This window comes from Megalops cyprinoides, chromosome 9 (genome assembly GCF_013368585.1).
Source record: "Megalops cyprinoides isolate fMegCyp1 chromosome 9, fMegCyp1.pri, whole genome shotgun sequence".
NCBI lineage: Eukaryota > Metazoa > Chordata > Actinopteri > Elopiformes > Megalopidae > Megalops > Megalops cyprinoides.
This window is the reverse complement of record NC_050591.1, coordinates 34,630,719-34,658,183: the sequence shown is the minus strand read 5'-3', so window position 1 is coordinate 34,658,183 and position 27,465 is coordinate 34,630,719. Positions and strand designations below refer to the sequence as shown.

Here is a 27,465-nt window from a genome sequence, read left to right as displayed (position 1 = left end):
ATAAAAAAATCAACCAATTCTGCAAAGTAGTCTTTGACTTCTGTCAATCACAATGGATGTTGTGCTCCGAATTGTTGTTGCTTTGATGAAGCTAACATGCTGAGTGCTGTGAAATGGTCCTCTTCCTGAATCCTCTCTTCCAAATGGGAATGGCCGTCATCATCTTTGCAGAAGAGAAACCCTCTTGCGTGGTAAATTTACTGCGACGCAAATTGTTCTTAATAGCATAATTACACACCCTGTATTTGTTCATACTTTTCCAGCTGCCTCAAACAGAGCCAGAAAGGGCAATAGAGGCAACATCAGAAGCAGTCAGCTTAGGATGTTATTTTAGCTTCGGTGCTGACTGAGGAGGTTCAACCAAGCATTCATGTTTCATCCACAAATGACATTTCCTCACCAAAGATTAAGTCTGGCTTTCAGCCCACGTACTTTGATCACAATTAGACACGGTCCTACAATTATCCCGAATACCACTACCACTACCAACAACAAAAAACCATAATGACTCCTTTAAATATATTCTTGACAGTTATGTTTCATTAATACCATACATTACAGCATTTACCTCCTGCTAGTTCAGGAATTGTACATGATAATTATTCTCCAGCTACTGAATGGACACATTTCGTATTTGTAACACATGAATGTTGGAGTACATTCTGATATACTGAATACCTCTCACCATTCAGCATCTGAATTGAAGGCCAAATTGACAATGACAGAGCCGGGCATTCATTTGTGTGGGCTTTCTGAGTGACAGGTAGTCAGACAAAACAAATTGGAAACAAAGCAGGCAGCTGAGGACTAGAGAGAAAGTGGAAATGCATTGTGCATGGCTGTTCACGGGGTTCCCGGAGTCGGCTTTGACTTCATGCTGAAACTGTTTTAAAATAAACATGGAACACCTGATCAGGCAGTCGTCACACTGGTCCACATTACACATTCTGTTACTCAGAGAGCCAGAGCGTTTCAAGCTGTTTCCCACTGGTCCTCAAGAGCAAGGATTCAAGACAATCAGAAGTGCCTGATTTGTAAGTGGAAGCAGAGAACAGCATTAACTTCATAACCATCCTGAACCTGTGTTCAATGGTCTTCCAGGTGAACTGCATTTATCTGAGCATAAGGGTCACCTCTTAGAATTGAAATCCTTTGTACTTGATTGCACCTGTGTTATTTTATTTCAGGTACAATGGAAAAAAAAAAAAAAAAAAAACTTGGTTTGAGTTAACATTGACCACTGAGCTGTTATAATTTATAATTAACAATCTTGAATACATTGCCAACTCTGTTGATTTTTCTCCTAATTATCTAATCTAATGATTTATCTAATAATGTTTCATAAAAACAATGATTATTTTCCTGTGTCCTGTGCAAGAGGGAGATCTACTTCACTTTAACTTGAATCTCTTAAGTCATAGTGTAAAATCCGGAGCAGGAAACCTTGATGTTATCTTCCATACAGACAAGTTGAAAACTACATTAAGAATGGATCCAAGGCCTTTTTCAGTTAAGAAGTATATCTACAATTAGATCTTTATTCTGACATTTAAAGACACTGATAAAGTCATCCATGCATTTAGGTCCTCATGACTGGACTACAGAGATGCTGTGAGTTTAAATGACCATTCCTCCTTCCTGCAGCCGGTACAGAATTCTGCAGCCAGATTTACCATGCCCTCCTTGTACCGGCTACTGGTTGGTTTCAGAATTGATTGTATTGATTATGTTTAAGGGATTACATGGTCTAGCCCCTGAATACATCTTTGAGATACCAGTTCTGTACTGTATGTATCTGTACTGTATGTATCACAGTGGTCTCTCAGCTGTACAGTTGAGCGTTTACTTGATGTTTCTATGACCTGACTTAAAACAATGTGTGAAGTAGTGTTCTCTGTGCGGGCCCTATGCATGTAGATGATGCAATGCTTTGCTTTACAGCATCACGGCAGCACAGATTGCGTCAACTTTTAAGAGTTTTTTGCACTTTAATTACTATATTGAGACATTTTGTTTTCAGAACAGTGAGAAAACAAGCTAGTGGTGGGAGTGGATATTCACGCAATGAAGAACAAGAGACGGCTGTCACTGAAATGGTTACAGCAAGAAATGATATTCAAAGGAATACCAAAAGCAGATAATAACATGTTCCGAGGCACTGATTCAATCAGAGCCGAGACAACTGGGAGGATTTTGAAAGCGCACCAAATATCAATGACACAAATCTACCTTCTGCCTTTTGAAAGAGGTTTCAGAAGAGTGAATGTTCATTAGTCATACGTACTGCCCTGCAATAATACTGCGGCTATACAGTATAAGGTGAGGGAAACAGTTCTGTGAAAGCTAAAAGCAAACAGCCATCCCGTGTTTTAAATGTATTATTACTATTGTTATTATTATTATTATTATTATTATTATTATTATTAAGGGTCGGTATTGCCGGGCATCACCGGACAGTGTGGGCAGCTCACGTTTTTGGGCAGTGTCATTGGGTTTGGTACACGACAACGCGTGAGGTCACTCCCGGTGATGGCTTTGCAGCCTGAGGTCCATCTCCATTCTCCTCTGTCACTGCTTGGAGGTGCTGCACAGCACAGAGCGGAGAAACCTGATGCATCAGATTCTTCTGCTGCTTGTAACAGTGTTTTTCTAGTGTTTTCAGCATGCAGAGATTAGGGTTTGCAGCATGACCACAATGTTTAATGATGCTCATGTTCCCCTATTCCCCTAAACCTACATGGAGGGGGGCTTTCCTTTAAACCGGGGGATGGAGGGTTGATGAATCTCTTCCTTACAATTTAACCATCCTGCTCCAACCAACGCAACCAAAGAGTCATCTGCAGATACTGTTGCAGGCCAATGGGTAAGAAAAAAAAAAATCAAGATTTTATATATAAATGCGTAATTCATTTACACTCGGTGGAATTCTAAGTTTGTTGCATTATTTACTATTTGTAATCAGTATTTCAATATGCTTTTGCTTTTTTGTAAAATATTGAACTTTTAACTGATGTTTTGTTTCAGTGAGGCGCTATGCTGGGAATGGCCACTAACAAAATTTCACGCCATGATTTGGGCTTCAAGGCTTTGTACATGTATTCCACCGATAAACTGGATGACGTTAAATAACTGGTGTGGGAGAAACTGTAGCTGCACTTTTAACCCATTTTGTTAAGATTTAAAATGACAACTTTTCCTTGGCTTCAAGTAATTCGTGATATTCTGTATGAAGTAAACAAAAAACAAAACAGCATAACACTCAGTTGAAGCAAATATTCAAAAATGAGGCCAAACTGCATTGCTGTCAGATCTGAATCGGTTTTCTTTAGCTTCTCTTATGACCTTAGGTTCTTACAAACTACTTTAAACTCCAAAACTGACTGCATAATTTCGATGTAAATATCTCGAGAGTGTGGAAATGATTCTGATAAGCAGCGCTGTGGTGAAACTCTAAATCCCGAGACTCCTTCCAGAGCACAGAACCTTTCAGACACCATTCCGTGAGATTACACAGATTGGTCTTTCCTCTGCAGAGGACACTTTTTAGGAATACCAGTGTCTGAAGGGGCAATTGAACTCAGGGATTATAAGAACATAAAAAAGCCTTATTATCAAAGCTTTTTGCAGTGAGGCATTTATGCTAAATGTATCTCATGCTTCATGCACTAAGATAAATAAATCTAAACTCCCCTGGCACGTATATTAAATTAGGTCAGCTCATACAATAAAAGTTTCCAGAGTTGTAGTCCCTGCACTGAAATAATGAGCTGGACGAGGATTATTTAGAAGCATTTTGTCTCTGTACACTGAACAAAGAAAACTACTGCATCCCCCAAGATGAGTATTTCTAACAAAATATATTATTAAGTTTTGTACGCTTTAATGTTAGATAATGCTGCTTAACTATACACTTTGATACTCTCTTTTTACCAGTGGAATGACAGGTAATCATTCTCTTTTGTAATGTCTCATTTGCTGCACCACCAAACCAAGCTTAATTATGCTGTTGACCAAAGTTAGAGATATACGACACTTCAGCACCCCAGGCTATATCGAAGATATTTGATTTTTGCTTTTTGAACTCATATTTAAGTCTAGATGGGTGCAAGCTTTGAAGAGTGCATGATTATGAAGGCACTCGTACTTAGTTTGCACAGAAACCTTCACTTTATTATTACACCAATACACTTGAGAAAATGAAGATGTGCATTGTTTGCGTAACATTTAAACAACTGTAAACCCATGGCACTTTGCATTGTGGGCAAAACATCCCATTTTGACATGTTTGCAAGTGTTATAGAAATCGTTGTTCAACAACTTTGGATATTATTTACTTCAAAGTGAAATTAATTTAAATATTTATTAAAATAAAAAATTATAACATTTAAAAAAAAATGAATTTAAAAGGGTTCCTGGGGTTTAAAAAACATCTTCAGTGCATCTATATTACATAGCAAACATGGAGAATGCATTTAGTTCTCAATTAGCATCTGTCTGCTGTATACCATGCACTGCCTGATCAAAGTGGACCTGAATTGCTGTCAGGTTATATAATGTCAGGGGTTGAAAAAGTGCTTTTTTGTCAGGTTGCCATGTGTGTCAACGGGAATCTAACAGTTTGACGCAAACAAGTGTAAACAGCTGCACTTTGCCAAACCTCTGTGTAAAGGAAGTGCTGGAGGAAATGAATAATGCATATCTCTGCAACCCAGGCTTCTTAAGCACCGACTGCTCCATCTGGCTTGGGTTAATACTGCTACCGTACTGTGTGGCCTCATTTTAATCGTGCTAGCATGGATGAGACCACGGCCTTCTCATGAGAATGTATATAAGACATCTGCCCCTTCACTTGGGCTGTGGAGCTCAGCAATAGTATATGTCTCAGATGATTTCACTAGAGACAAAGGAGGAACTACAGTAGCTAAAAAGCGTTCCAAATGCTGGTCTGTCTGTGGTGGCACTGCAAGTCTCTCCTGGCCACATGAGGACACAGACATACCGATCTGATCAAACTCTCTATAATCATATTCTAAAGCGGATCTTTAAAGACAAGAACATGCCACTTCACTAATTTGTGCTTACTGCTTCTCAGCTAACTTGAGTATCTGTACTTTTATTGAGTTTTGTCTTGAATTAACCCAGAGCCCCTGACTCCACTCTGGATCTCAGCATGCTTTCAATGCAGTTACAGTGCAACTTAGTGTGTGAAAGTACATTACAGTGTCAGTGGGAGATTTACTCTAATTTACTTTAACTGACTATTTGTGCCTGCTGGTTTTCTAGTTCACAGAAATGAACTGGAAATACCCTTTGTGGTACATCTTATTCATCCCTTTTATTAAAAGCAGAATATGAAATATTTGTTTCACTATTTATTTTATATTCTACCCTTAATAAAACTACACTCAAATAAAATAAAAACCCAAATATTGACCTGCATTCTTTCAGATGGTTTTACAAGAGCTGGTGCAAACTAAGCATTTGGCTAAACTTTTGTATTTTATTACTGGCATGTTACCTTTTAAACAAATCTGAATTAAGAATTAAATTTATTTACTAGTAAATTAAAATGTTTTTTGTTGTGCTATGTTATTTTTATCAATCACATTATAACATGAAAATGTTTATTTTATGTATGGGATATATCACATTCCTTGATATGGTGGGACAGTGTGTAGAAGGCCAGATGAGATGTCCTCAAATCAATTAATGTCCTTTCCAACTTTTACGTTGAAAAGATAGATACTGGTAACTTCTGTGTAAATTCACTGTATAATGAGGCAAATGGCAAAACGTGTCTCTTTATTTGGCAAAACTGCCAGTGAAAGAAAAATATATATGCCCCTGTAGCAAAGGGTGAGAGCAGTCACCCCGCCCAGCCTTGAACCTGGGTCTACAGGGTACCAAACATGCGACTTTGACCGCGACACCAAAGAGCCAGGCTCGTTGGTATGGCAGTCAGAGCACATACTCAACCGTAGTGACGGCGCTCCGTCACAGCCCCACTCTGTGATGTCAAATATTTGCTCAAGGACAAACACAGACACTTAAATTCTGAACACAAACACACACACACACACACACACACACACACTCACAAACACATTTTACATTGAAATGGAAGTTGAGAGTGAGTGAACTATTGCTTTATTTGTGGTGAGACATCTCATCCAACAGAGGTGATGCTACCATCTATAAAACAGAAGCAGTGATTGCTGGCATGTATGCAGCACCCTGGCACACAAGATGGACAGGTAATTGACAAACTTTCAGGGTAAAGTAAGGGATAAGCAATAAGAACAGCAGAGCATCAAACTCAGGTCAGGTTTTAGAGGGTTTATTTGACAGGTACGGACATGGACTGTCCACATATGACCTCAGGACCAACACACAGCTGTCAGTCTGAGTGCACAACTGGTTCAGGCATAAGCCAACATTCCGATCATGCCAAATCTATTGCCCCCCCCCCCCCCCCCCAGGTCATAGCAATTTGCCCTTCACCTCTGGGAGCTATCCAATGACAAGTATTTTATCACCATTTGACCTGGGCAAAAAAAAACCTTTCCATTTTAACAAATCCAAAGGATGTCTTTTACGGGTAGCAAGCAGATTAGTTTAAGATGTTGCTAAATATATGTGTATATGTGTGTCATCTGAACAATGGACCGTTTATGGAACATAATGCGATCATGCTGTTTGGAGTGTCATTGTTTTGACCAGAACCTGACCAAATGTGAACCAAAGGAGGTCACATGGACAATTTGGCTAGGTTGCATACCATATTAACAAACTATTCAACCACTCCTGTGAATTGCAACAAAATTTCTCTCTATAAGGACTGAGAAAACTAGACAAAAGAAAATGTCTATCATGACCATGTAATTATCAAATTTAAATACTTAAATATACAGAGAATGGGGGATGGGGACTATATGCCATCATTGGCCAGTTGTCAGTCTATATATTAAAAATGAATTCTTTCTCAAAGGCATCCCAAAGAGCATTACACTGACAGACAGTCACTAATGAAAAAGATGATTTTCAAGTTTAAGTGGAGCATTTGACAGTTTGACACCTGCATGCACTCTTGACACATCATGGCCAACAGCGGAAGGCAGGGACTGTGCACAGCACTAGACTGTCAACCACATAACTTCACCACTCTCCAGAGGACTAGTTATACTAGCCATGCTGTCAGAGGCTCGGTAATTCATCTCCCTTCCAGCATAATCCCTACAAGCATGGACAGGTAAGAGCTGTAATGTTTCAGGATGCTGATGTCAAAGTGGAAAACATCCCTCAAAATGTTGCAGCCTCCCATGGGTTTGATAAGAAATATGACATACCTCGACCGCTATTTATGACACAGCAGGAAAACAGCATACATTTTATATATAGTTATTCAACCACAACTCGTTAACCTGCCCATGAATGATTAAAATATTTTGAATGGACAAACATACTCTCTCTGGGAGAAAGTATTTTCCTTTAAAAACCCCACTGCCAGTGGGGATGGATTGTTAGGTCATTGTAAATGCCTCCTTATTACAAAAAGTCCCACCGCAATGCATTTGAACAAGATGTTTGATCAAAATTTGGACGGACACCACTCGCCAAACACAGGCCACATATCGAGACACTGCTAATTGGTTTAAGCCTCAATATCCAGCCCAAAAGTTTCGATTTACTGTCATTTCCTGGCTGAAAATGCAAAACATGACTCAAGTTGATATGACCTCAGGGGCTGCGACTGTAAAAAGTGTTTGGTTAATTTAGTCATAGTGGCTATTCGGTATTGTTGCATGAACAATCACAGCAGTCTGTCCCTTTCACAGAGCAGTGGGACTTGGCTGGAACAAGATAAATTCACAGCATGTCTTGAGCTCCACTTTGCTTTCACTTACACAAGTCAAACATTAACAATGAGAGGAAAAGTGCTTTTGGCCCATACTGTGCAGAGAGCAGTTGACAGAAATATTTGGTTAATTTGTTACTAGTCTGTTATATTAGCTATATATTGAGAAAGGCATGCATGAAGATAGTCTTAGTTCAGCTGATGCATTTGATAGTTCTCTTTTTTAAAGCAAACTCACTAATCGTGTGAGCATAATTAGCATTTCCATTACTCATAATCATGATTATTCACAAATCCATGATAAATTCATAGTTCAGAATCCTACTCATCACAGCTTGCTCAGATGAAAGATGATGTAATAACATATCAATTATTATTACTGGTATTATCTCAATCATAATGCTGGTGCTAAAGGGTTACCATCAGTTCCAATACTAGCTAGGCTGGACGCCTAGCTCGCTGCAGCTTAATACTACATATATCTAGACATCTAATCCTATCTGGTTATAAACCAGTCACCGAGACTTTTTGCTTAACACAGCTCATCCTCACAGTTAAACAATTTGCAGGCCTCCTTAAAACCAAGCATACCTTGTAATTCAACAGCTTGCTTTGAAAGGCTACGAGCATCACTGCTAACAATAATATTACACGTTGTCAGGTCCACTTCATCACAAGGCAAAAAGTCTGGCTGGAGGTAATAACTGGAAGTATTAGTACCATTTATCACAAATATGGTGGTCTTCAGTGCAGTCAGTGTTTCACAGTAATGGAACAGTGTCGGTTTACACAGAAAAGCCTTCTAAAACCAGTCAAGCAGTCAAGAATATCTTCTTAATATAACATTAAATAATTCCCAATGCTTTGTACTCATTAAGCTCGGCATCTTCGCTGCTTGTATTCTGGTGATAATAAAAAAAGAATCCTCTCCTGGTAATGAATATAATTATCATTTGCATTAAGTTCATGCTTCCTTTCTGATGAGTGTAAAAAGCCCTCTGCTGGTTCCCTCCACATGCTCATCCGCTACACGCAGAGTCAATTTGTGGACTTATGCAAGGGCATTTCATGCTGTTATCTTCAAAAATGAGGAGCTGGGAACAAGGTGCGTTTTAAATTCTGAGGAAGACACTTAGGTAAATGAGGTAGGGAAGATGTTTTCAAAAAGGAAATTTAAAACAGAATGATTGGAACGATATCGCACATAGACAAAACAACTGGGCAGACAGCCGTTTCCTGCGACGATGTTACGATACATAACCACGTTCCCCCCCAACAGTGTCGCTGACCAACAACTGTCAAGACGAGGTGACCACAAGCCCCCCTTTTTTCCTCCAAAAATGATCCTGCTGTGCTTGGTGTTTGGCAAAACAAGACTGTGGTGCGACATACCATCTACTTTCCCACAGCTCCCCAAAGACTGAACAAACAGTTTGTCCAAAACGCACACTTCTCAAAAGTCTGCCATCGTCCGTGTGAGTGCGCCGGAACGCGTGTGTGCGTGCGCGCGTGTCTGAGGACAGCGCCAGACAGCTGTTTCCAGGAGGAACCTGTAAATACGAGCCTATGGTGCATGCATTATTTCACCAATCTAACAGTGCAATCACCATTCCATGGATTATGCCAGCCGACACGTTTACATCATACAGAGATTGCCACTCTGAACAGAACACAAAGCATGCGATAAACATACGAGTCTCATTTTTACATTTCATACCAAACCATGCCACGGACCCCCACCTCATACTGAACTGCGTTTTAAGCAGCATAGCTACGGCATTAACAACGTAAAGATTTAGTTTGCAATGAACGTGAGCAGTTTCATATGGGATTTCCGTCTCCACGAATCACGCAGTAAGCATTTCTACCGAATTAAAAGAACACGAGCAAGACATGTACACTGTTTCTCCACTTTCTTCGATGCAGTAAGGACATAGACTAAAACTCCAAAGTGTCATAATAAAGTCATGATAAAGTCATCTACTTCTTGTACATAAAACTGAATATTTCTTTTTAAAAATTTCATCCCACCCACGTTTTATGAATGTCTATAACTAAACTGATATTAAAAAGCTGTCTAACATGTTTAGCTGGCGGGCAAAACGCAACACAACAGAGAGTAATGGCACACAGACTGAATTTAAGGCAACCTACTTCAAGACAGCGCTCTCCCCTTGTCTGACGGTGACGTTGTCCATGGGTTTTGAAAAAGACGATTCTCCACTCCGAGCGGGCACTCCTGCAGGTATAAGAAACAGCAGTCTTAGGGCCATCGCTACGAGGCATTTCCACGACACCGCGAAATGACCACAAACCCCCATCTTCAGTCGCTATGCCACTTCCACGAAAACTCAGTTAAAATACTCCTTTTTTCCCGGGTGAGAGAAAGTTAACGTGCTTTAAAAAAATAACTCGAGAAGTTGTTCAGTTGACGGTGGTGTTCCTCCTATAGTTGTTGCGTCAAACAAATTGCATTAAAATATGTCGCCTGTCAAAAATGGTAAATTCCAGTAGAAATTATGAGCCCCCGTTTAATCTTATTTTTCAGTAAATACGTCCATATGCTAAAATAAAACAACACGATGAAAAACGCAGGACAGCGCTTTCGGCAGGACGAAGCGGGTTGTCTCCTCTGATCTGCAAATGTTATTTGTAATAACCCTAGGAATAGCTCGCAGATGCACGCAAGTCTTCACATGCGTACTTTCCAGTTAAAGACCCGTGTCGTCACATAAAATCGGAGAAACATATGGTAATGGCAGCGACGCCACTTTTCTTGTGTTTAATGAATAGTTCCGAACGATTTCTTTATCAGCTGGTGAAACCAGAGCGAGTAAAAAAAGCAAGCGCTGTTATATGTGAATGCTTTTCCTGCGTGCGCAGAGTGGCAGTATGCAGCACGGCACTGGATCGCGCAGGTTTTGAGACAGACCCGCTGCTCTCCGCATCCTCAGCCCCCCAGCTGTTCCTCCCGCTCCAAACATCACCCAGCAGTAACAGGCACGCACAATATACAGGCTATCGTGTGTGTGCTTGTGCGGGTGTTTGCCGTTTAACGATAGCATAACAGCTACAACACAACACAGCGCGTGAAATATTATATATATATATATATATATATATATATATATATATATATATATAAATAATGTGTGTGTGTGTGAGTGTCTGTGTGAAATAATACACGTGATAACCTCATATCCACGCAATACATGTCATAATACAGCAGCACGATATGCATTGTTTATCGTTTTTCTTCCTTTGTAAACTTTGGCTGACACTCCCCTTGGAAATGATATTGTATTGTTAGGATGTTTGAATACATCCATATCAGTTTAAAAATTCACGGCCCACGAGGGTCACTGTTACATAGGTCCAAAATAATTATTTTCAGACATAATCCGAGACTCATATTCTAAAGAGATGTCTGCAGAGGTTTGCCAGGTGCATTCAAACAGTATAGTAGGAGCTTTCAAAATCTCCTCAGCTCCAGACAAACTGTCTACAGGCATTTATATTGTAAGGGAACATGTAAGGGAACTGAAATTCAAATAGAGGAAAAAGAAAAAAAAAAAAACAGCATACAAAGTAGTTCAAAGTTAAGTTAGTGAAGTTGCTGGACCAACTGAACACCGAACAGTTATTAACTATTAATTTTGAGCAGCAAACTATTTACTGAAAAAAGCTAGGAATGTACTTAGAATGTGCACAATGAATTCTTTGTGACATATTGTGAGTTTACTAAATATAATCACAGCTTGAATATTCACGGGGTGTTACCACATTATGAAGTACGCCTTAGCCTTTAACTATAGAAAGAAATGTTAAAACAGAGCTTTTTTATTTGTGCTATTACAGTTGACTACCCAGGGCCCTACTGTTTGAAATATTGTATTGTTACTCACCAGCTCAAGATCAAGATCAAAGTGGTAACATTAATATTGCATATTATGTTTGATTTGTGATAATAAATAATCCAAAGTATATGTATTTGCTTACATTATGATGATGGGATTCAAGAAAAGCATCTCAATGAGTAGTGCTTTAAAAGACCGAAGATTTCTATCATCACCGTTATAACACATGTATAATTTAGTGAATACTACTAAGCTCAGTAGGGTTAGGCTGATGAAACCGATCTGAAAAATGTCAGACTGAACTTCCAGGTACAGCACTTCCTAGTAATCCAGTCATGATGTTTACATACAATGCAGTGAAGCCCACTTTAGCTAACCCATATACTTTTTCTTTACGAAAGGGAAGAAACAGAGAAAGGTTTCTAGTTCCTATATATTTAGATAAACATAACTTAATAATGTAATAAAAACTTTAATTGTCTAAAGATTGTTTTTTTTCCAATCATATACAATGTCCTTAAATAAAGAAACCAATATAAAGCTCAGGTCATCTAATCCTAGGGGAAGGCAAGGTAATATCACCTGAATTAATGATGCTTAAAGCTAATTTATTTCTTAATTACAGCAAGGGATGTCATTCCAATTATCTGGGGATAGGAAAGGAATTTACAGGTACATGTTCAAGGTTCAGGCCCTTGAAAGGAGGCAGGTAAACATGATAAGAATGTAAATCTACAGACCGTGTAATTTCTACCATCCTCCCAACCTTCAAGGCTTTGTTACTTATGAGGGGCATATTTATGACCTGCTATTGATTACCAGCACTGCGTGGAGTGGCATTTTTCTATCAAGGATGGAAATGTTTTCTGCACATTGCTGAACTTGGCGAGTTATGAGTGTGAGCTGCAGACATTTCAAGACAGCAAACAGTAAACACACCAACATTTCTGCCATGAAAAGTACATTTCATCCCACACAGTCCTGTTTTACCCTATTGCCTTACCTTTTCCCAAGATACAAGTATATAAATTCTACATACAGACTTGTCCAGTGCTGAATAGCGGGAATTTACACTATATAGTGTTCAAGAAAGTTTTTCTTTTTTTCCAATGAAATATAAAGTGCTGTTAAAGTTTGCATAAGGTAACACAGGTGAGGCAGGTATGGGGTCTCACAGCTCAGTGTCACATGAGGGATCTCTCTTCTCTTCTTTTTTTTTTCCTGGGATGACAGCATCAGCAGGTCCCAGCAGCGGTGTGATGTGTGAGCTCCACGCCTGCTCTCATTTCTGTCTGACGCTCCCCATGATGATGTGATTTACTAACAAGACACAAAGGGAGAACAGCTCATCTTTCTAAAGCAGCTCAGCAGTGCAACTCCTGGCGTCTGGATACTGGGATGTGTCTGACTGCACGCCTGCTTTTTGTGCTGGGGAATATACCGCGCATGTCCATGCTTTACTCTGGCCAGCTGAGAGGAGAGCTAACTGTTGATTGGTTCATTTGGAAAAAATCGTCAAGAAATGGCACAGAGCAGTCCATAATTATTTCATGTGTCACTGGAAAACTCTAGCGCTGTGTGTTTGAGGACTGAAAAGCTCCATCACTTAACAATTATAATTAATATTATTTAAAAGAGAAACACCAGTTCACACCTGAGATTTTAGATGAGTGCATCTTACCAAAAACTAGATAAAGACTAGATAAAGAAGGAAGACAGAAGTGATAAAAACACTAACATATGCAGACAAAATAGCTGCAAAACCAGTCATGTCTGAATATTATGAATAATTAAAAGCCTGCCCAGACTTATTATCCCCTTTGTAAACAATGCATGGTACAGAAGAAGAATTAAAGAAAAAAATTCTATATTTTCTCAAACACTTAATGATGGTATATCTGAAGAGCCCAGCTGAAATGCACAAGTGACAGTGGAGGATCGGCCTACACGTAGGCAGTGGCTTCCTAAAGCACATAGAGGGGCAGTTTTTTTCAGGAGTCCTGTGGGCGAGCAGGGATGACGGACGACTGTTTTTGCAAGAGCGATCCCTCTTTTCACAGCAGGTAATCTGGGGGGAACGTGTGAAAACGTGCTCCTGGCTCGGCTGGAGATCATTTCCAGCCTGCAGCCGGAGGCATTTTCTCAGTCGCGGGCAGGTTGACCCATTACGCAACGCTGGAGGCGGGCGGCACAACCCACAAACGCGCTGCCGCCTCTCCGCCGCGCTCCTTTGGACCCGCGCCTTTGATGGTTTTTGATTTTAGGTCCAGCCGAGAAGAGGCTCCCGCTGCAGCGTGTCACGGACACCGGCGGTCTCTGCCCTGCCCCCTTCTGTCACAATAGCCTATAGCGGCGGAAATAAAAAAATTTAATTCGCCGTCTCTCTCTCGAGCTCTGCCGTGGAGGTAGGCGAGAGGGCTCGGGAAAACGAGGCGGAGGATCCGGCATCCGATGCTCGTTTATAATCGCACACCATTAGAAGCGTGACACCGGCTTTGTTTGATTAATCCAGCACTGCTAGATAACGTAACCCAAGGGAAGATTAAGCAGGCGCTACTCTTACTCTCTCTTTGCACTGAGACAATGGGCCTTCCCAGGAAATAAGCAAAAAAAAAAAAAACGTGGCTTTGAAGAACTTAGACGAATGAGTTCTTCTCACACATTATCTCCCAGCGTGCCACTGTTATTTGGCAGCTCATCGAAATTGGCTGACATAACAAAAACCTAACATACACTCAGTGTAATTGGATAGGCTATTAATAGTGGCGCATTATAAAAATGTAATACCCGGTTCTAGCCCCGAGCATCACCTGACTTGTGCATGTCCACAGGAACACATGGTTTTGTTGTGAAAAGACAGAAAGTTAAAAAAAGGATGTGATAGCAGAACTGAAAGGAATATAATCTGACCCCTGGCTGAGGCAAAATGTAACAGGAAAATAGTCACAAGCTTTAAAACACACCTGCACTCAGGCAGCTGTTTACTACTGATGGCTGGGCTGACTCCAGCTGCATGTAAGGATAACTTCAGTATCAGTCTTCCTCCGTCTCATGGCTTCATTTTGACTCACGGCTTAAGTGTTTGACTGTTTTGACAATGCAATGAGTAAGAGAAAAGAATGAAATGATCAAACTGCAATCCACAACTTAAGTAATTGCTACTTGTTTGTCATTCTGAAGCTATATCAACACCAATGGTAGAGGATAGATTATATCAATTATACAGTGAAATTGAAGAGTCACTCCCATTTCTAAGGTTTTAACCTGCCTGTAAAGGAGGCAAACTGTGTTGGAAGTCGCTCCGGATAAGAGCGGCTGCTAAATGCATGTCATGTAATGCAATGTAATGCAAACACCACAATTGTAGCAGTGTAACCAGGTAAAGCTGGAGTCCTTCAGCGTAAAGCAGGTCTCAAGGGTCCTGGTTATGAATCAGAAATCATTTATTCAGTTGAGCAGTTTTGGTGTGTAAAGTGTTTGCCACTCTGTGAGTTGCCATAGTAATATGTTGTGTGCAGAGCCAAAAAGTTACTCTCCTTTGGCCCTCCAATAATAATGTACAAATAAATGCTAAACATGGTCTTAGTCTTAGACTCAGTGTGGGGATTTAAAAAATTAGTAAAAAAAAAAAAAATCTTCAAATGACAATTTTAACTGCAATTTAAGTTATTAGAAATAGCACACAAGCAAATTTTGTCATAAATAACCCCCTGAGTACCTTGTAGTGTCTATACGTCAGCTTCCATTCATGTTGATAACATGCTTGTTTACATCATGTCACACCAGCTATCTGCCTGGTCTCCCTAAGGACAAACAAAGGAATGAGCAGGAAGGATATGTCTTATGTAGCATCCAGTCACTCATGATGATGTGATAACACAAGATTGCCTTCACAATAACCTTTAAATCCCAGCAGTCAAGAGGCTCTGGAGATAAGCATATAAATAAATTATCACGGTGTCTGATTATTCACTGACCGCCCAATGACAAGCTGCCTTCTCTCACTCCCACCAGCATGTTCATAAGCTTCATATGCTCACAGCTTTCTGTACCCCCCTCCCCATAAACCATTGTCATGGTTTCTGCATCGGTAAACAGGTAAATTGAGTCCGACGTATATCAAGCAATATGTATTATTCATTGATTTTATAGATATGTGAATGCTAATCTCTATTTGTGTACATAAATCCGTTTTCGCCCAAGGGTTTCTGCAATTTGAAACAGGATTTTCTGTAAGATCTCAGAGCACCGGAGAGTGGTAACTGAAGCTTACCATTTTGAATTTGTGTTGTTCAAGGAATTAAAAAGGTGTCACTTGCAGCGAGGTAAAAGCTATTTAAACTGAACACTTTCTGAATTCTCACCAAAAAAACTGCATGACTCAAACCACTCTCTTGAGGTACTGTCAGCAAATTCAACCACGTGCACCGACAGCTATAGTGGTCTTAGACAGATTGAACAGAGACAGCCTTCATGCCTTCAAAGTCTCTTTTTAAAGCTAATGCATTATTCCAGACAGTCAACCCTGACAATATTTTAGTTAAATAAAAAGACATCTGGTTAGCAGACACATTCTGTAATGAAGACATCCTTGAGGAACAGGTAGTAACCGTAGATCCCAGAGCAGATTACATGATCCATTAAAAGTACCTGCCACAAGCTTCTGACCTCCAGCACATCACAGCTCTCAGTCTCAGCAAAGCTGTGTCTCACTGCCAGTCTGCATGATCTCTCTACCCAGCCCAGTAGTGTCAATATTGCATTTCCTTTTCAACATTTTATGCCTCCTTTGTGCAACTAACTCCCACTGACCACATCAGCTCTAATATCGGGACTCATTGAATAAAACATGTAGACACACTTTGTTTTACGGCCCAATTTGCACCATTTTGCACAGTTGATGAATGCACTGCTACCCATCAATTAAGTTTTTTTTTTTTAGTACAAACAGACTGTAAACATGTATTTATCAGCTAATGAATCAATAATTTAAGTGCTTGAAATTATGTATTATATGAAAAGTGCATTTTTAAAACAGCGAATATGTTTAAATTTGCTTCATTTACGGCATGAAAGAAATCTTTATACTTAAATACAATTTAGTCACTTTCTGAATAAAGTGGTAAACAACAAAATTGAAATCTCATCACCTATCTACTTGCTCTCTTTTTATGAACTGTATTCAAAAATAAGTTATACTTAATCTATCAGCAGTAACATGTATCTAGTTTACTTACAGTTTACTTAACCAAGTCATCATAACACCCTAACATATTCAACCTGTTCACCTGCCATCAAACACAAATGTTTTGCTTCGGTTCAGACCTGGCCAGTTATTTTTTCCCCCCCACAGAGAGAAAATCCTTTTATTTTCTCTTTCTCTGTCACTGAAGATTTATGCGCTACGATGCCACAGCATCTGAGGGACCATATTTCGCACCCCCCCCCCCCCCCCCCCCCTTATTGACCTTTTGCCAATGAAAGTCGTGGAATCTGCGAGATGAATTCAGTCATCCTTATCACTTTCCGCACTGGCATTTCCTTTAAAAAGAGCTAAGTCGAGCGTGGCGCGCTGGTTCAGCCTCTGCCGGTTTGCCGGCCCATCCTCAGTGAAATCTGGGGGATTCTCTCAAAGTCAAGGCAAAAAAAAAAAAAAACGCATAAGGGAAATATATTAAAGCAGCACGTTTACAGTGCTTATTAAAGGTCACATTCATAAATGTAGTATGTCATTCCATCCCTCTCACCTTGCAGCCAAAGTGCTGTTTTTATGGTGTAATGTTGAACTCTGCCCCGACTTGTAACCACAAGGGGGCAAGTTTGAAGCCCTGATGACATTTAGTGCCAGTCCCTTTGATGAAGGTATTAATCTGTTTTTGCTGAGTAAATATCTATCCCTAAAGGGTAAAGTTAAAATCCTTCATTTGCCCTTGAAAAAGATAACGACTTAGTGGCAAACAACTGTTTGGAAGGGTAACGTAATCTACATAACCATATGAAGGGTATTATACATAATCACAGACCCTAACATTGCCTTGCTTTTTGATTTTCTTGCTTTCCTGGAACAATATACCAAACAAATTCATAAATGTGTGTTATTTTGCAATATGACTCAATACATTTAGAGTCAAAGTACAAAAGGTTGTGGATACCAATGCAGTACAAAGAACAGAGAGAGAACAGTACAAAAAAATACCAGATGCAAGCCAATGGAGCTAAACAAGATTACATGAATAGAGAAGAGGAGGGAGGAGGTTTCAAACTTGTTTTCAATAGCCATTACACAATCAAACAACAAACAAATAATAAACTTATATTTCTGTACTTTCGGTACATTACATCTGTGTACATTTAACAATTTAAACTTATTCAGGTTACTAGAACTCTTCTGTCATGTTGATTAAGCAGTCAATCACGGACCAGTCCCATGTGAGGAATGTGTGGAGCTTTAGACAGAGAGATAACATCCACAAAAACCTGTTAGGAAGAAGGGGTGAAATCCGACACTTTTCCCCCTGATGTCTTGAATGGTCTCATTGGTCTCACACCTCTGAAAAATGAGGACTGCGTCATCTGCTGCTAAGAATACAGTGTATAACTGAAAACAATTTTTATTTGAATGAGGCAGTCAGATGTTCAGAGCCGACGTTAATTACAATCCTTTTGTCGAAAAGCTTCATGACAAAGGGGTCCAAAATTTGATGTTCTTGTCAAACAGGAAATGAAAATTCCTAGCTTAGAAATGGAAGTTCTCTAGCTTAGAAATGCATAACATTTAATTCTGCTCATCAAGGATGACTTACGTAACACATTTTGCTTAAAATCCATTTATATAGATGAATATGTAACTGCAGCTCAGGGCCATGTTCTCCATCTGAGATTCAAACTAGCACTACCTTTTAGTTACTGTATAAGGCCTACTTTCCTCATCTCCCTCAGACCCACCACCAGCTGTGGTGCATTGGCTGTAGGTGTACGTTATTTTGCATTGCATTACATTACATGACATGCATTTAGCAAATGCTCCTACAAAGAGAGACTTCCAGCGCAACAGAACATAACTGTATCCATTCAAGTTAAATGAGCAACAGTGTCAGACCAGGCTAACAACACTCCCATACCAGTGAGTGTGAGCATAGCACCATTCAAGCCCCACCACAAGTTAACTTGTGCAGCCTGACTAGGCAACGGAAGGCAAGTATACTATAGTCACTAGAACACAGAATCCAACATACATACACGATACTACACGTAAAACAAACATCACATAATCAGCTCATCAGTCCTTTTTTACCCTGCATACCAGACTGTGAGAGCTCAACCCCCTAAACTATTACATACTGAAATTTTCAGAGGACTTGAAGTCTTGCTGGTTCTCACGAATAACACCTGCGCTGTCAAAACACAAAGAAACGCTGACAGTCTTGCACAATGGTGTGACAACAATGGCCTCATCCTGAATGTCAAGATGACGTGAAGATTATCTTTGAACCCAGGTCAGCTGCAGACAGAAGTCCCATCACCGTTAAACACCATTACATGTGGGAGTTGAGCCAGTGGTCTCTGCTGTCCTGGGTTTTGTGTTTGTCAGTTTGCTCTGTCCTGGATCGAACATGTCGCTCTACATCAGCAGCACTTGGAATTTCTCCACAGACTAAGATTATTAAATGCAAGTAGCTGAACCATGTATCTGTTTTTCTGAGCCACCATTTAAGGCGTTCTGTAGTACTGCATCACAACATGGTATAACAGTGTATCAGTGCGATCAAAATCTCAACTATTCCACCTCCTGAGACTGGCAATGAAGATCAATGGATCACCTGTAGAGAATATAAAGAGCAATATAAAGAGCATGAACAGGCCCTGGAGACCTCTAACTCTGCTTCTCAAAACAGAAAATTTTACCATCAAACATGGTCAAACAGACCACAATTTTGAACTTTTGAATTTTGAATGTGAGTATAAAAATTTTTTATTTGCTCAGTTTTGCCCATTCAGTTAAACAACCAAGTATTGTATGTCCTCTGTAGTTGAGTTAAGTAGCTAGACGTTGCAGCTGCATGTGCATGCTAACAACCTAGTTCCTGATTTCCACATGAACATAACTCGGGCGATAAAACCCCTTTCTACTCTTTATTTTTTGACTTGTTTATTTCAAATGTGCATTTTACTCAGTTAACGAAATGCCAACATCAGCTGCATCTGATCTCGTTCACTGAAGTTGTAATGATCGCAGAGTTTCATTATGTCAAATTTTTCCATTACCTGTTTTATATCCTTTTAGCCAAAAGTGCAGTCTTGTATGTCTTTTAATGAGCAAGATGTAAGACACAACATCATTCTCTGTGCAAGCAGACAATAAAGCATTATCTTATTACATATTTCCTGAGCCACTGTATCACACTGCCAATATATGGGTGAGACCAGTGCGACACTGACCAATAAGGCCGCGTTACTTTTAAGAGCTATGCCAAGGATGCGGTTTCCGTGGAAACACAGACTCTGTGATGACAGCAAATTCTCCACACCCCCTGTGTGTTTTCCTCTTTCAGTTTTTGCTGCCAACATCAGTGGAAGTAACAAAGTCACAGCTTTGCAACCCGCTCTGGCACAGACATGTGAAACTGCATCTAGTGTTGCTGGTGTTCTTCAGTATTACTACTTTTTTTGAACCCTGCAAAGGAAAAGCAGCTGTTTACACCTGTGTGAGCGCTTTGTGCTGTGGCAACACCATTCCCACCGTTCCTTGTTAGTGTCGGTGCCCACAATTATTACAATCATAGCACTTGTTTCAAATGTCAAGAATGTGAAAAAAATGCAACTTTTCAAATGTCTCTCTAGATTACCCAACATGCCAGTGACTTCACTGCATACTCTTTTCAGGCTGTCGGTAATTAAGTGCAAAAAGATTTGAAAAGAAGGCTATACAGTACTCACGTTAATGTCTAGCTGCAAAACTGATCTTTATTAAAGATAGGTGAATGTCTCTGAAGATTGACACCTTTAAGATGATGTGTCACATCTCTTTATTAAAGATCACTATGGAACATGGCATTAGCATTCTGGAGTGACATTCTGCAAATTCCTCCAGTAGTTACACCTTTACGGTTCAGCTTGTCAGAAAATCAGATCAGTGCTAGAATGTCACACCTGCCAATCTCCAGTGACAGAAGCTTTTCAAACCCATATAGATCAGTAGTACCCCCTTTGGACGTCTGACTGTTCTCATTTAGACCACTAGACCATTACTGTGATCATTTTTGTGTTTATACTATATTTTCACTTTTTTTATTGTCGTCACTGCCACAGTCAAAGCAGGGCTGGTGCATTTTAATAAATCACACACACACACTCACTCATATAGAGGTTCTGCAGTACTCAATGACAGGTGCTTTGTGTGTTGAAGCAAAGTCTCCCGTAATGATTAGGTTATCTCTGCTCACAACAAGCAAGCTTGTCATCTGGGGACATTCACCACAATACGTTCGGTATAACGGTTAAACAGAGATGCCAAGGAGTGGAGTACTGTCAAGACATGAAGGGACATTACCTGATGTGACCACTTGACCACATGCATGCTCACTGCTTATGGTATCATCAGCTATTTTAAAGTTTGCATTCAGCTTTTCCTCAGAAAAACATACATTAACATACATTCCAAACATCATCTGATGCTTCCAAAACAGTAAGGGAATAGAAGTTTACATCAGCATGGCCCATGACAGGCATAGAAAAATATTGCAAATTCATGTTCTACTGAATTTCCTGAATAGCTGCACCATAAACACATTAAGTGCAAGTGCTCCACTGTTCTGACTGGCGTATGCTAAGCTACATACAAATATGGGAGGCATTGATTTTTGTTGCTGGGATGTGATGTGATTGAGATTAAATGTTTAAGAACAGAAAATAAAAGGGTTTCCTGGGATCTGCTGTAGCTTCAGCAAACAATTCAGGTTAGGATGAGGAATTGTCCTTCTTAATGGCAGTGCTGTCACCACTGGGAGTGTCAGTGGCATTAAAATCAATGACAAAACAAGACAGAGGTGCAGAGCAGTGGTCCCAGCTCTAACAATCTGGACCGGAAGGACATAGGTTTTAAATCTCACAATGCTGCAATCAGATCATCTACTGCTTCATCACATCATTTTACCGCAATTATTCAAGACCTGCACTGGGCACAGGCTCTGGCTAAACACATAAATCATATTTTAAGAACTCATCCTCATCTCAGAAAATCATTTCAGTCTCCGTCTTTGCCTTGGGCCTTCCTCTGTCTACGTTCCTGCCAGACATTGTCAAATTGGTATTAAAGTGAACTTCAGTGGATGTGCTCAATGCAGTGGAATAGTTATTAAAGACACAGGGCGGTTGATTTTAGAGAAGATGACGATGAAGATAAAGATAGATAGCTGAATTAGCTCTACTGCTCCAGTCCACTCGCTGACAAAGACTGATGGCCCGCCGCCGTGGCTAGGCTAAACTATGAGAGATTTCTAATCCCAGGCCTCTGAGAATGCAGAATGTTTCCCGATCAGTCCGGCATCAATTGCCAATTTTGTCATGCAAAGGGAGTCTCAAGTTAATGGTATGAGGCAAATACAAGAGACAGAGGGTCAAGGAAGAAAACTTCTTAAGTTCTTCTAAAAATTATAAAATGCACAAAGAGACACTGTGGTCTAGTTTGTACAGCTGAGAATAAACTGTCATAGGCTGTGACATTAAAAAAAAAAACTAAGTAACTGAATGTGAGTGTAAAACAAGTCTGTCTGATTGTGTACTGATGAGCATAGCTAGTTCCTATGCACTTTCAAGCAGGAATATCTGTACTGTTCTGTAGTTATCCTTCTGCACACAAATCATACAGCGAAGTAGCTATGTCACAATCAAGTCGATTATCCACATAGACCATGCACAGTTCATTCAGATAAAATACCAACATAGTTTACTGGTTACAAATTTCCTTCCTCGGTAGCAAAAGGCCTAAGATTAGCAGTTAGGTTTCACTTGCCATTTGTGATAAGTGAAAGCGGATGTAATTCCAGGGTATTTGCATATTATTTTGGGTGTAAATATTATGATTTGTACAAACAATCTGAAATAAACTCCCTGCTATCCACAAACAGGAATCTGTTTGTGGTTGTTAATTCACTTCATTCACCCTGTCACCGAAGATGTTTCAGAGATACACCATCGTTTCAGAGTGATACTGAATTGTTCGGTTAACAGCCGAGTACGGAGCGAGGCATTCGAGAAAACGTGAGATGTAAACTGAGACAGTCACAAATAAGCCGACTGTGCACCGCTGAGCCGGTGTGTACCATCATGTGTGCCACTGTCATCGATCATTTGCCCTGTGACTGTCACAGCTTATTAACCAGGTTTACTGGTGCAGTGCCAGCAGGTGTTGGTCCAGTGTCAGGGGAAACCTGTCTCCGGAGAGCCCTCTCGCTCCTTATTCCGGACAGAGTTTGTTTTCAACCCAGCCATACTCCCACCGCCGTTCATTTAGCTGTCAAACAGGATGCTTACCGCTCTGTCATAACTGGTCACAGTGGCTAATGATCGTTAATGATCATAACATTTATGGCAAGTGTCAAAGCACCGATGATACCTTTAAGGTTGACGTGGATTATGTTCTTTAATGATATCCTGTTATCAACTGATCTGCCTTACATGCAGATTAGCCTGAGCTTTGTCTTGTTTTCCCATTAGCATAATGAATTAGACCCACCATCCCATGGAAGAAAAGATTGATTAATCAGTGCACCATTGGCATACGGTTATCACTTCATGTGAGAAGATACCTCTGTGATAGTTACTCACTCCTCTGTAAGATTAAGACCCTTCCTTTGAACATACCATGTCGTTGATAGAGTAATTCAGGAAGCAGATTACCTCTTAGTGGATATGGTATTGTCTCTCCACTTGAATCATAATTAAGCACATTAATGGCCAGGACAGAGTAACAGGTTTGTGGATGCAGTTTATGGAGACTATCATGGGAATTTGTGACAGTACATTTGTAACAGGGATATTAAGTGACTTATTGCTTAGCATCAAAGAATCTGCATATATAACTCAGTTAATGTGTTGTGTTTATTAGGTGAGACTTATCAAATGAAAGTGTATCTTGACAATATCGACGTCATGCTATCGCTGCTTGAGCCCTTTGCAGCTAAGATTAAAAATGCCGTGCCATTACCATTAAAACTGAATGCAACATTTCAACAGTTACATGCTGGATTCTCAATAGAAACATTATCATTTCTTGGTGAATGCAGCCACTAGTTTATGTGTTTCTGCTTTTCCATTTGTATTCCTTTATAAGCGTTGCTGGGCCTCACAACAGCTTGCTTTGCCATAGATTTGTATGTTAGTCTTTCCTGAGCAGCAGAGAGGATTTAAGCATTCACACCCGCCCATCATTTTCTCAGGGTGAGGTCATTCATTGATTATCCCTGAACCAGTGACCCCCATGAGAAAACTGGGATGGTGAGGAAAAACTTTCCTGTGCAAGCAAAAATAAAGCACAGGTCAGCTCAGACATGGACGTGGAGCTATGTGGCATGGTGTGCACGATTACTGCTTCAGCATTAAGCAGTCCAATCAGAGCACATTTCATAAGGAAGACAAAGGCCTGAAAAATCACTGAACTCTTGAATGCAACCCCGCTGACCCGAGAGAGACATCGAGCCGCTTGTAATGGAGAGTCACCTTAGGGCGTAGGAATCGGGTTGTTTTCGCTTGTAACTCTTAGAATGAGAAATGATTTATTTATTTTTTGTCTGAAAGCGCACACTCTTATTAACCCCTCTGTGATTCACCTTCTCCCACTCAAAGAGGCATCACAGATCTGAACTTGCTGATCCAAGCTCAACACTGTTCACTTTTTTTTGCACTAAGAATGGTATGAGTCCCTCCTGCAAGTATCCAAGATTCATCCAACACATTGATTCAACTGAGTGAACCAGTGCTTCAATAAAAAAAAAATATTCTAGTGATATCAAAAATCATTCAATAATTTACTTAATGCATGCAAGTTAATTTTGTTAATATGGCCACTGGTTTCAATATGGCATACTGTACCTCTCAGGATTACAGCTGCATGTTTAAACCTGATTCATAATGCACATGTTGAGTTTGTTTTATGAATTATAAAATCTGTGCAGCACGCAGCAATACCCTATGAAACATTACTAAATTGCTAAATGTACACTTAGGCTATATAACGTTTAACACAGAAGGGTTAGAAGCTTAATGTACCTAATGTTCTGTTTATGAGCTTTCCTATTAGCTAGCTTTGTAGAGCTAAACAATGGGACTCATTAAACCTTTAATTTTCTCCTACTAGATAAAATGTATTTTTGGTTCACTATAAAGGCCATGCTAGTGATGAATGAGTACTTGACTAATAGAGCTTATAATATTCTGCTTTTTTTTCCCCTCTGATGCAGTTAATATAAGGGGTAAACTTACCTAGCAGATAAGTCAAAAAACAACTTTTTTCAGTTCCTCTATTTTCTCATTCTGGAAAACAGTGACTTATCAACCACAATATACGAGCACCCTAATTAATGTAAAACCTGTTGTGACATGAAATGAGCTTTTAAAATACGGCCGTTGAAACAAACAATATATTGCTTTCAAAAAGACAAACCCCAGCTAAATTTAAATGGGAGTGAAATTCTATTGCAAGGCAGATGTGATTTTGCTTGTACTTGCAGACTTGCACTTTGTGCTTGAGTGATTCGCTCCTGCGGTGTCTGGTACCGCGGTAATATTTTAGCTCAGTTTTTAAAATGACTTTTCCCCTGTAAGTGGCTCTGAGGTTCGGGCGGCCTGAAAAGTGGTAAGTGAATTGATGAAATGAGATTTGTCCATTTATGGTGTGCCTGTGGCCTTGGATATTTGAAAAGAATAAAAAAAAACAAACACGTAAGGAAGAAATGAGAATGTCTCTTGACCAAAACAATATTTATCTTGCAAGGTGTCAAAGACAGTTTTATATATGCTTCTTTCTTGGATTGCACCTCATAGCTATTCAAAGTCACAGCGTCTTTCATTGATGGTGTATTGGAGATAATGAGCAGAAAATACAAAGGAGGAATTTAATCCAATTCCTTTGGATGTTATCCCTATAAATATCAGCAAATAGTCATTTTCACAGGCTTGCACTGTTGCTGACTTAACAGTCACTTTTAACTACAGCACACACTTTTCATTCAATTTCATTCTTATAACATGGGTGTTTCCGTTTCATGAATGGAACAAATGGAACACCAAAAGTAAGAACAGTCTCTGTTCAGACACTCAGTTGAATGCCTTATTGATGCCTTGTGTGCCATTTAGAACTGAAGACTAACACTGCTCTCACTCTGGTACAGCCATTCAATAAGTGAGTGAGTGGGTGAATGAAACTACTTGTTCTGAGGACTGCTGTAGGGACAGCTAAAATGCTGAGTTACAATAATGTCAACTTTAAAAGTGAAACTGAAGCAAAGTTTCACTAGTACCGTATTAATGCAATATACCCCTTTTGTTCTTTATAATACATACAAATAATTCCCCGGAATGTGGACTTGTTTAATTGTTAAATGTGTACAGAAATTGTTACAGTTGTAGGGGAAATTACATTACATTCATTACACTTACACAGGCAGAAATTTCTACCTGTTGGACCTACATGGTTGTCATCTACAAATTAATGTGGTTGAATCCCATCTTGAAGCGAATTGGCTTCGCCTTCTGAAGTGGCAGCCTTTTCTCCAACATGCGGTACAGCTACGATCAGAATACACCCCTAAACAGCAGGGAATCAATACCAATTGTTTCATCTCCATCATTTTTAAGCTCTTCACACGGCTGAATTCAAGGAAAGCCCCAGGACCTGATGGTGTCTCCCCAGCCACACTGAGGCACTGTGCCACCCAGCTCTCACCAGTGTTCAGGCATTTTCAATCAGTCTCTCTCTGAATGCCGTGTACCACCCTGTTTCAAAGCAGCCACCATTGTTCCAGTTCCAAAGAAGTACCTGTATCACCAAGTCAAATTCCTGTGTACATTGTACATTTTGCGAATAAAGCGATTCTGATTCTGATATTATCTGGTGTACATGACTCTGGCTGCATGAGAAGGTAGGTCTTGTGATTTATTTTCTGCAGTTTAAACACAGATGGCTTCATACTGTAAAACAATAGGTGATAAAGGAAAGGGCAGGTTTAAAAGAGAAGGAATGTTCAGTGTGCATTAATATGGGAAAAAATATGCCAAAAGTCTACAGAAACACTTCCAGTGAATTCACTGAGACTGTGACCCACATACTGTAAGAACAATGAGGGACCTCCCAAATAAATTTTTTATGTGCCTGTCTCTATATGCATTTGTGTGCATTGTGCATGTGTGTGCATGCACGTGTGTGTTTGCATGTATGTGTACGTGTACATTTGCTGTGTATATGTGTGTGTGTATATACCGGTGTGTGTCTGTGTCTAAATGTGAAAGTGTGTGCGCGTGCGTGTGTGTGTGTGTGTATGTGTGTGTGCGTATGTGTGTGCACACGCGCGCGTGTGTGTGTGTATGTGTGTGTGTGCATGCGCGTGTGTGTGTATGTGTGTGTGTATGTGTGTGCATGCGCGCGTGTGTGTGGATGTGTGTGCACACGTGCGTGTGTGTGTGTATGTGTGCACACGTGTGTGTGTGTGTGTGTATGTGTGTGCACACGCGTGTGTGTGTGCGTATGTGTGTGCACAC

At 40.0% G+C, this 27,465-nt stretch overlaps 1 protein-coding gene across 2 annotated transcripts in view; it reads right to left on the bottom strand.

Moving 5' to 3' along the window:
* Nucleotides 1-27,465, bottom strand: part of LOC118783426 (opioid-binding protein/cell adhesion molecule homolog) — a 320,351-nt gene that overhangs the window by 135,382 nt on the left and 157,504 nt on the right. Inside the window, exon 2 of one of the 2 annotated variants that reach the window (XM_036537298.1) lies at nt 10,010-10,094. In XM_036537298.1, the coding sequence (XP_036393191.1) occupies nt 10,010-10,094 (85 nt within the window). Of the gene's footprint in view, nt 1-10,009; nt 10,722-27,465 lie in introns of those variants that run through there. The other variant, XM_036537297.1, reaches the window with a different exon arrangement.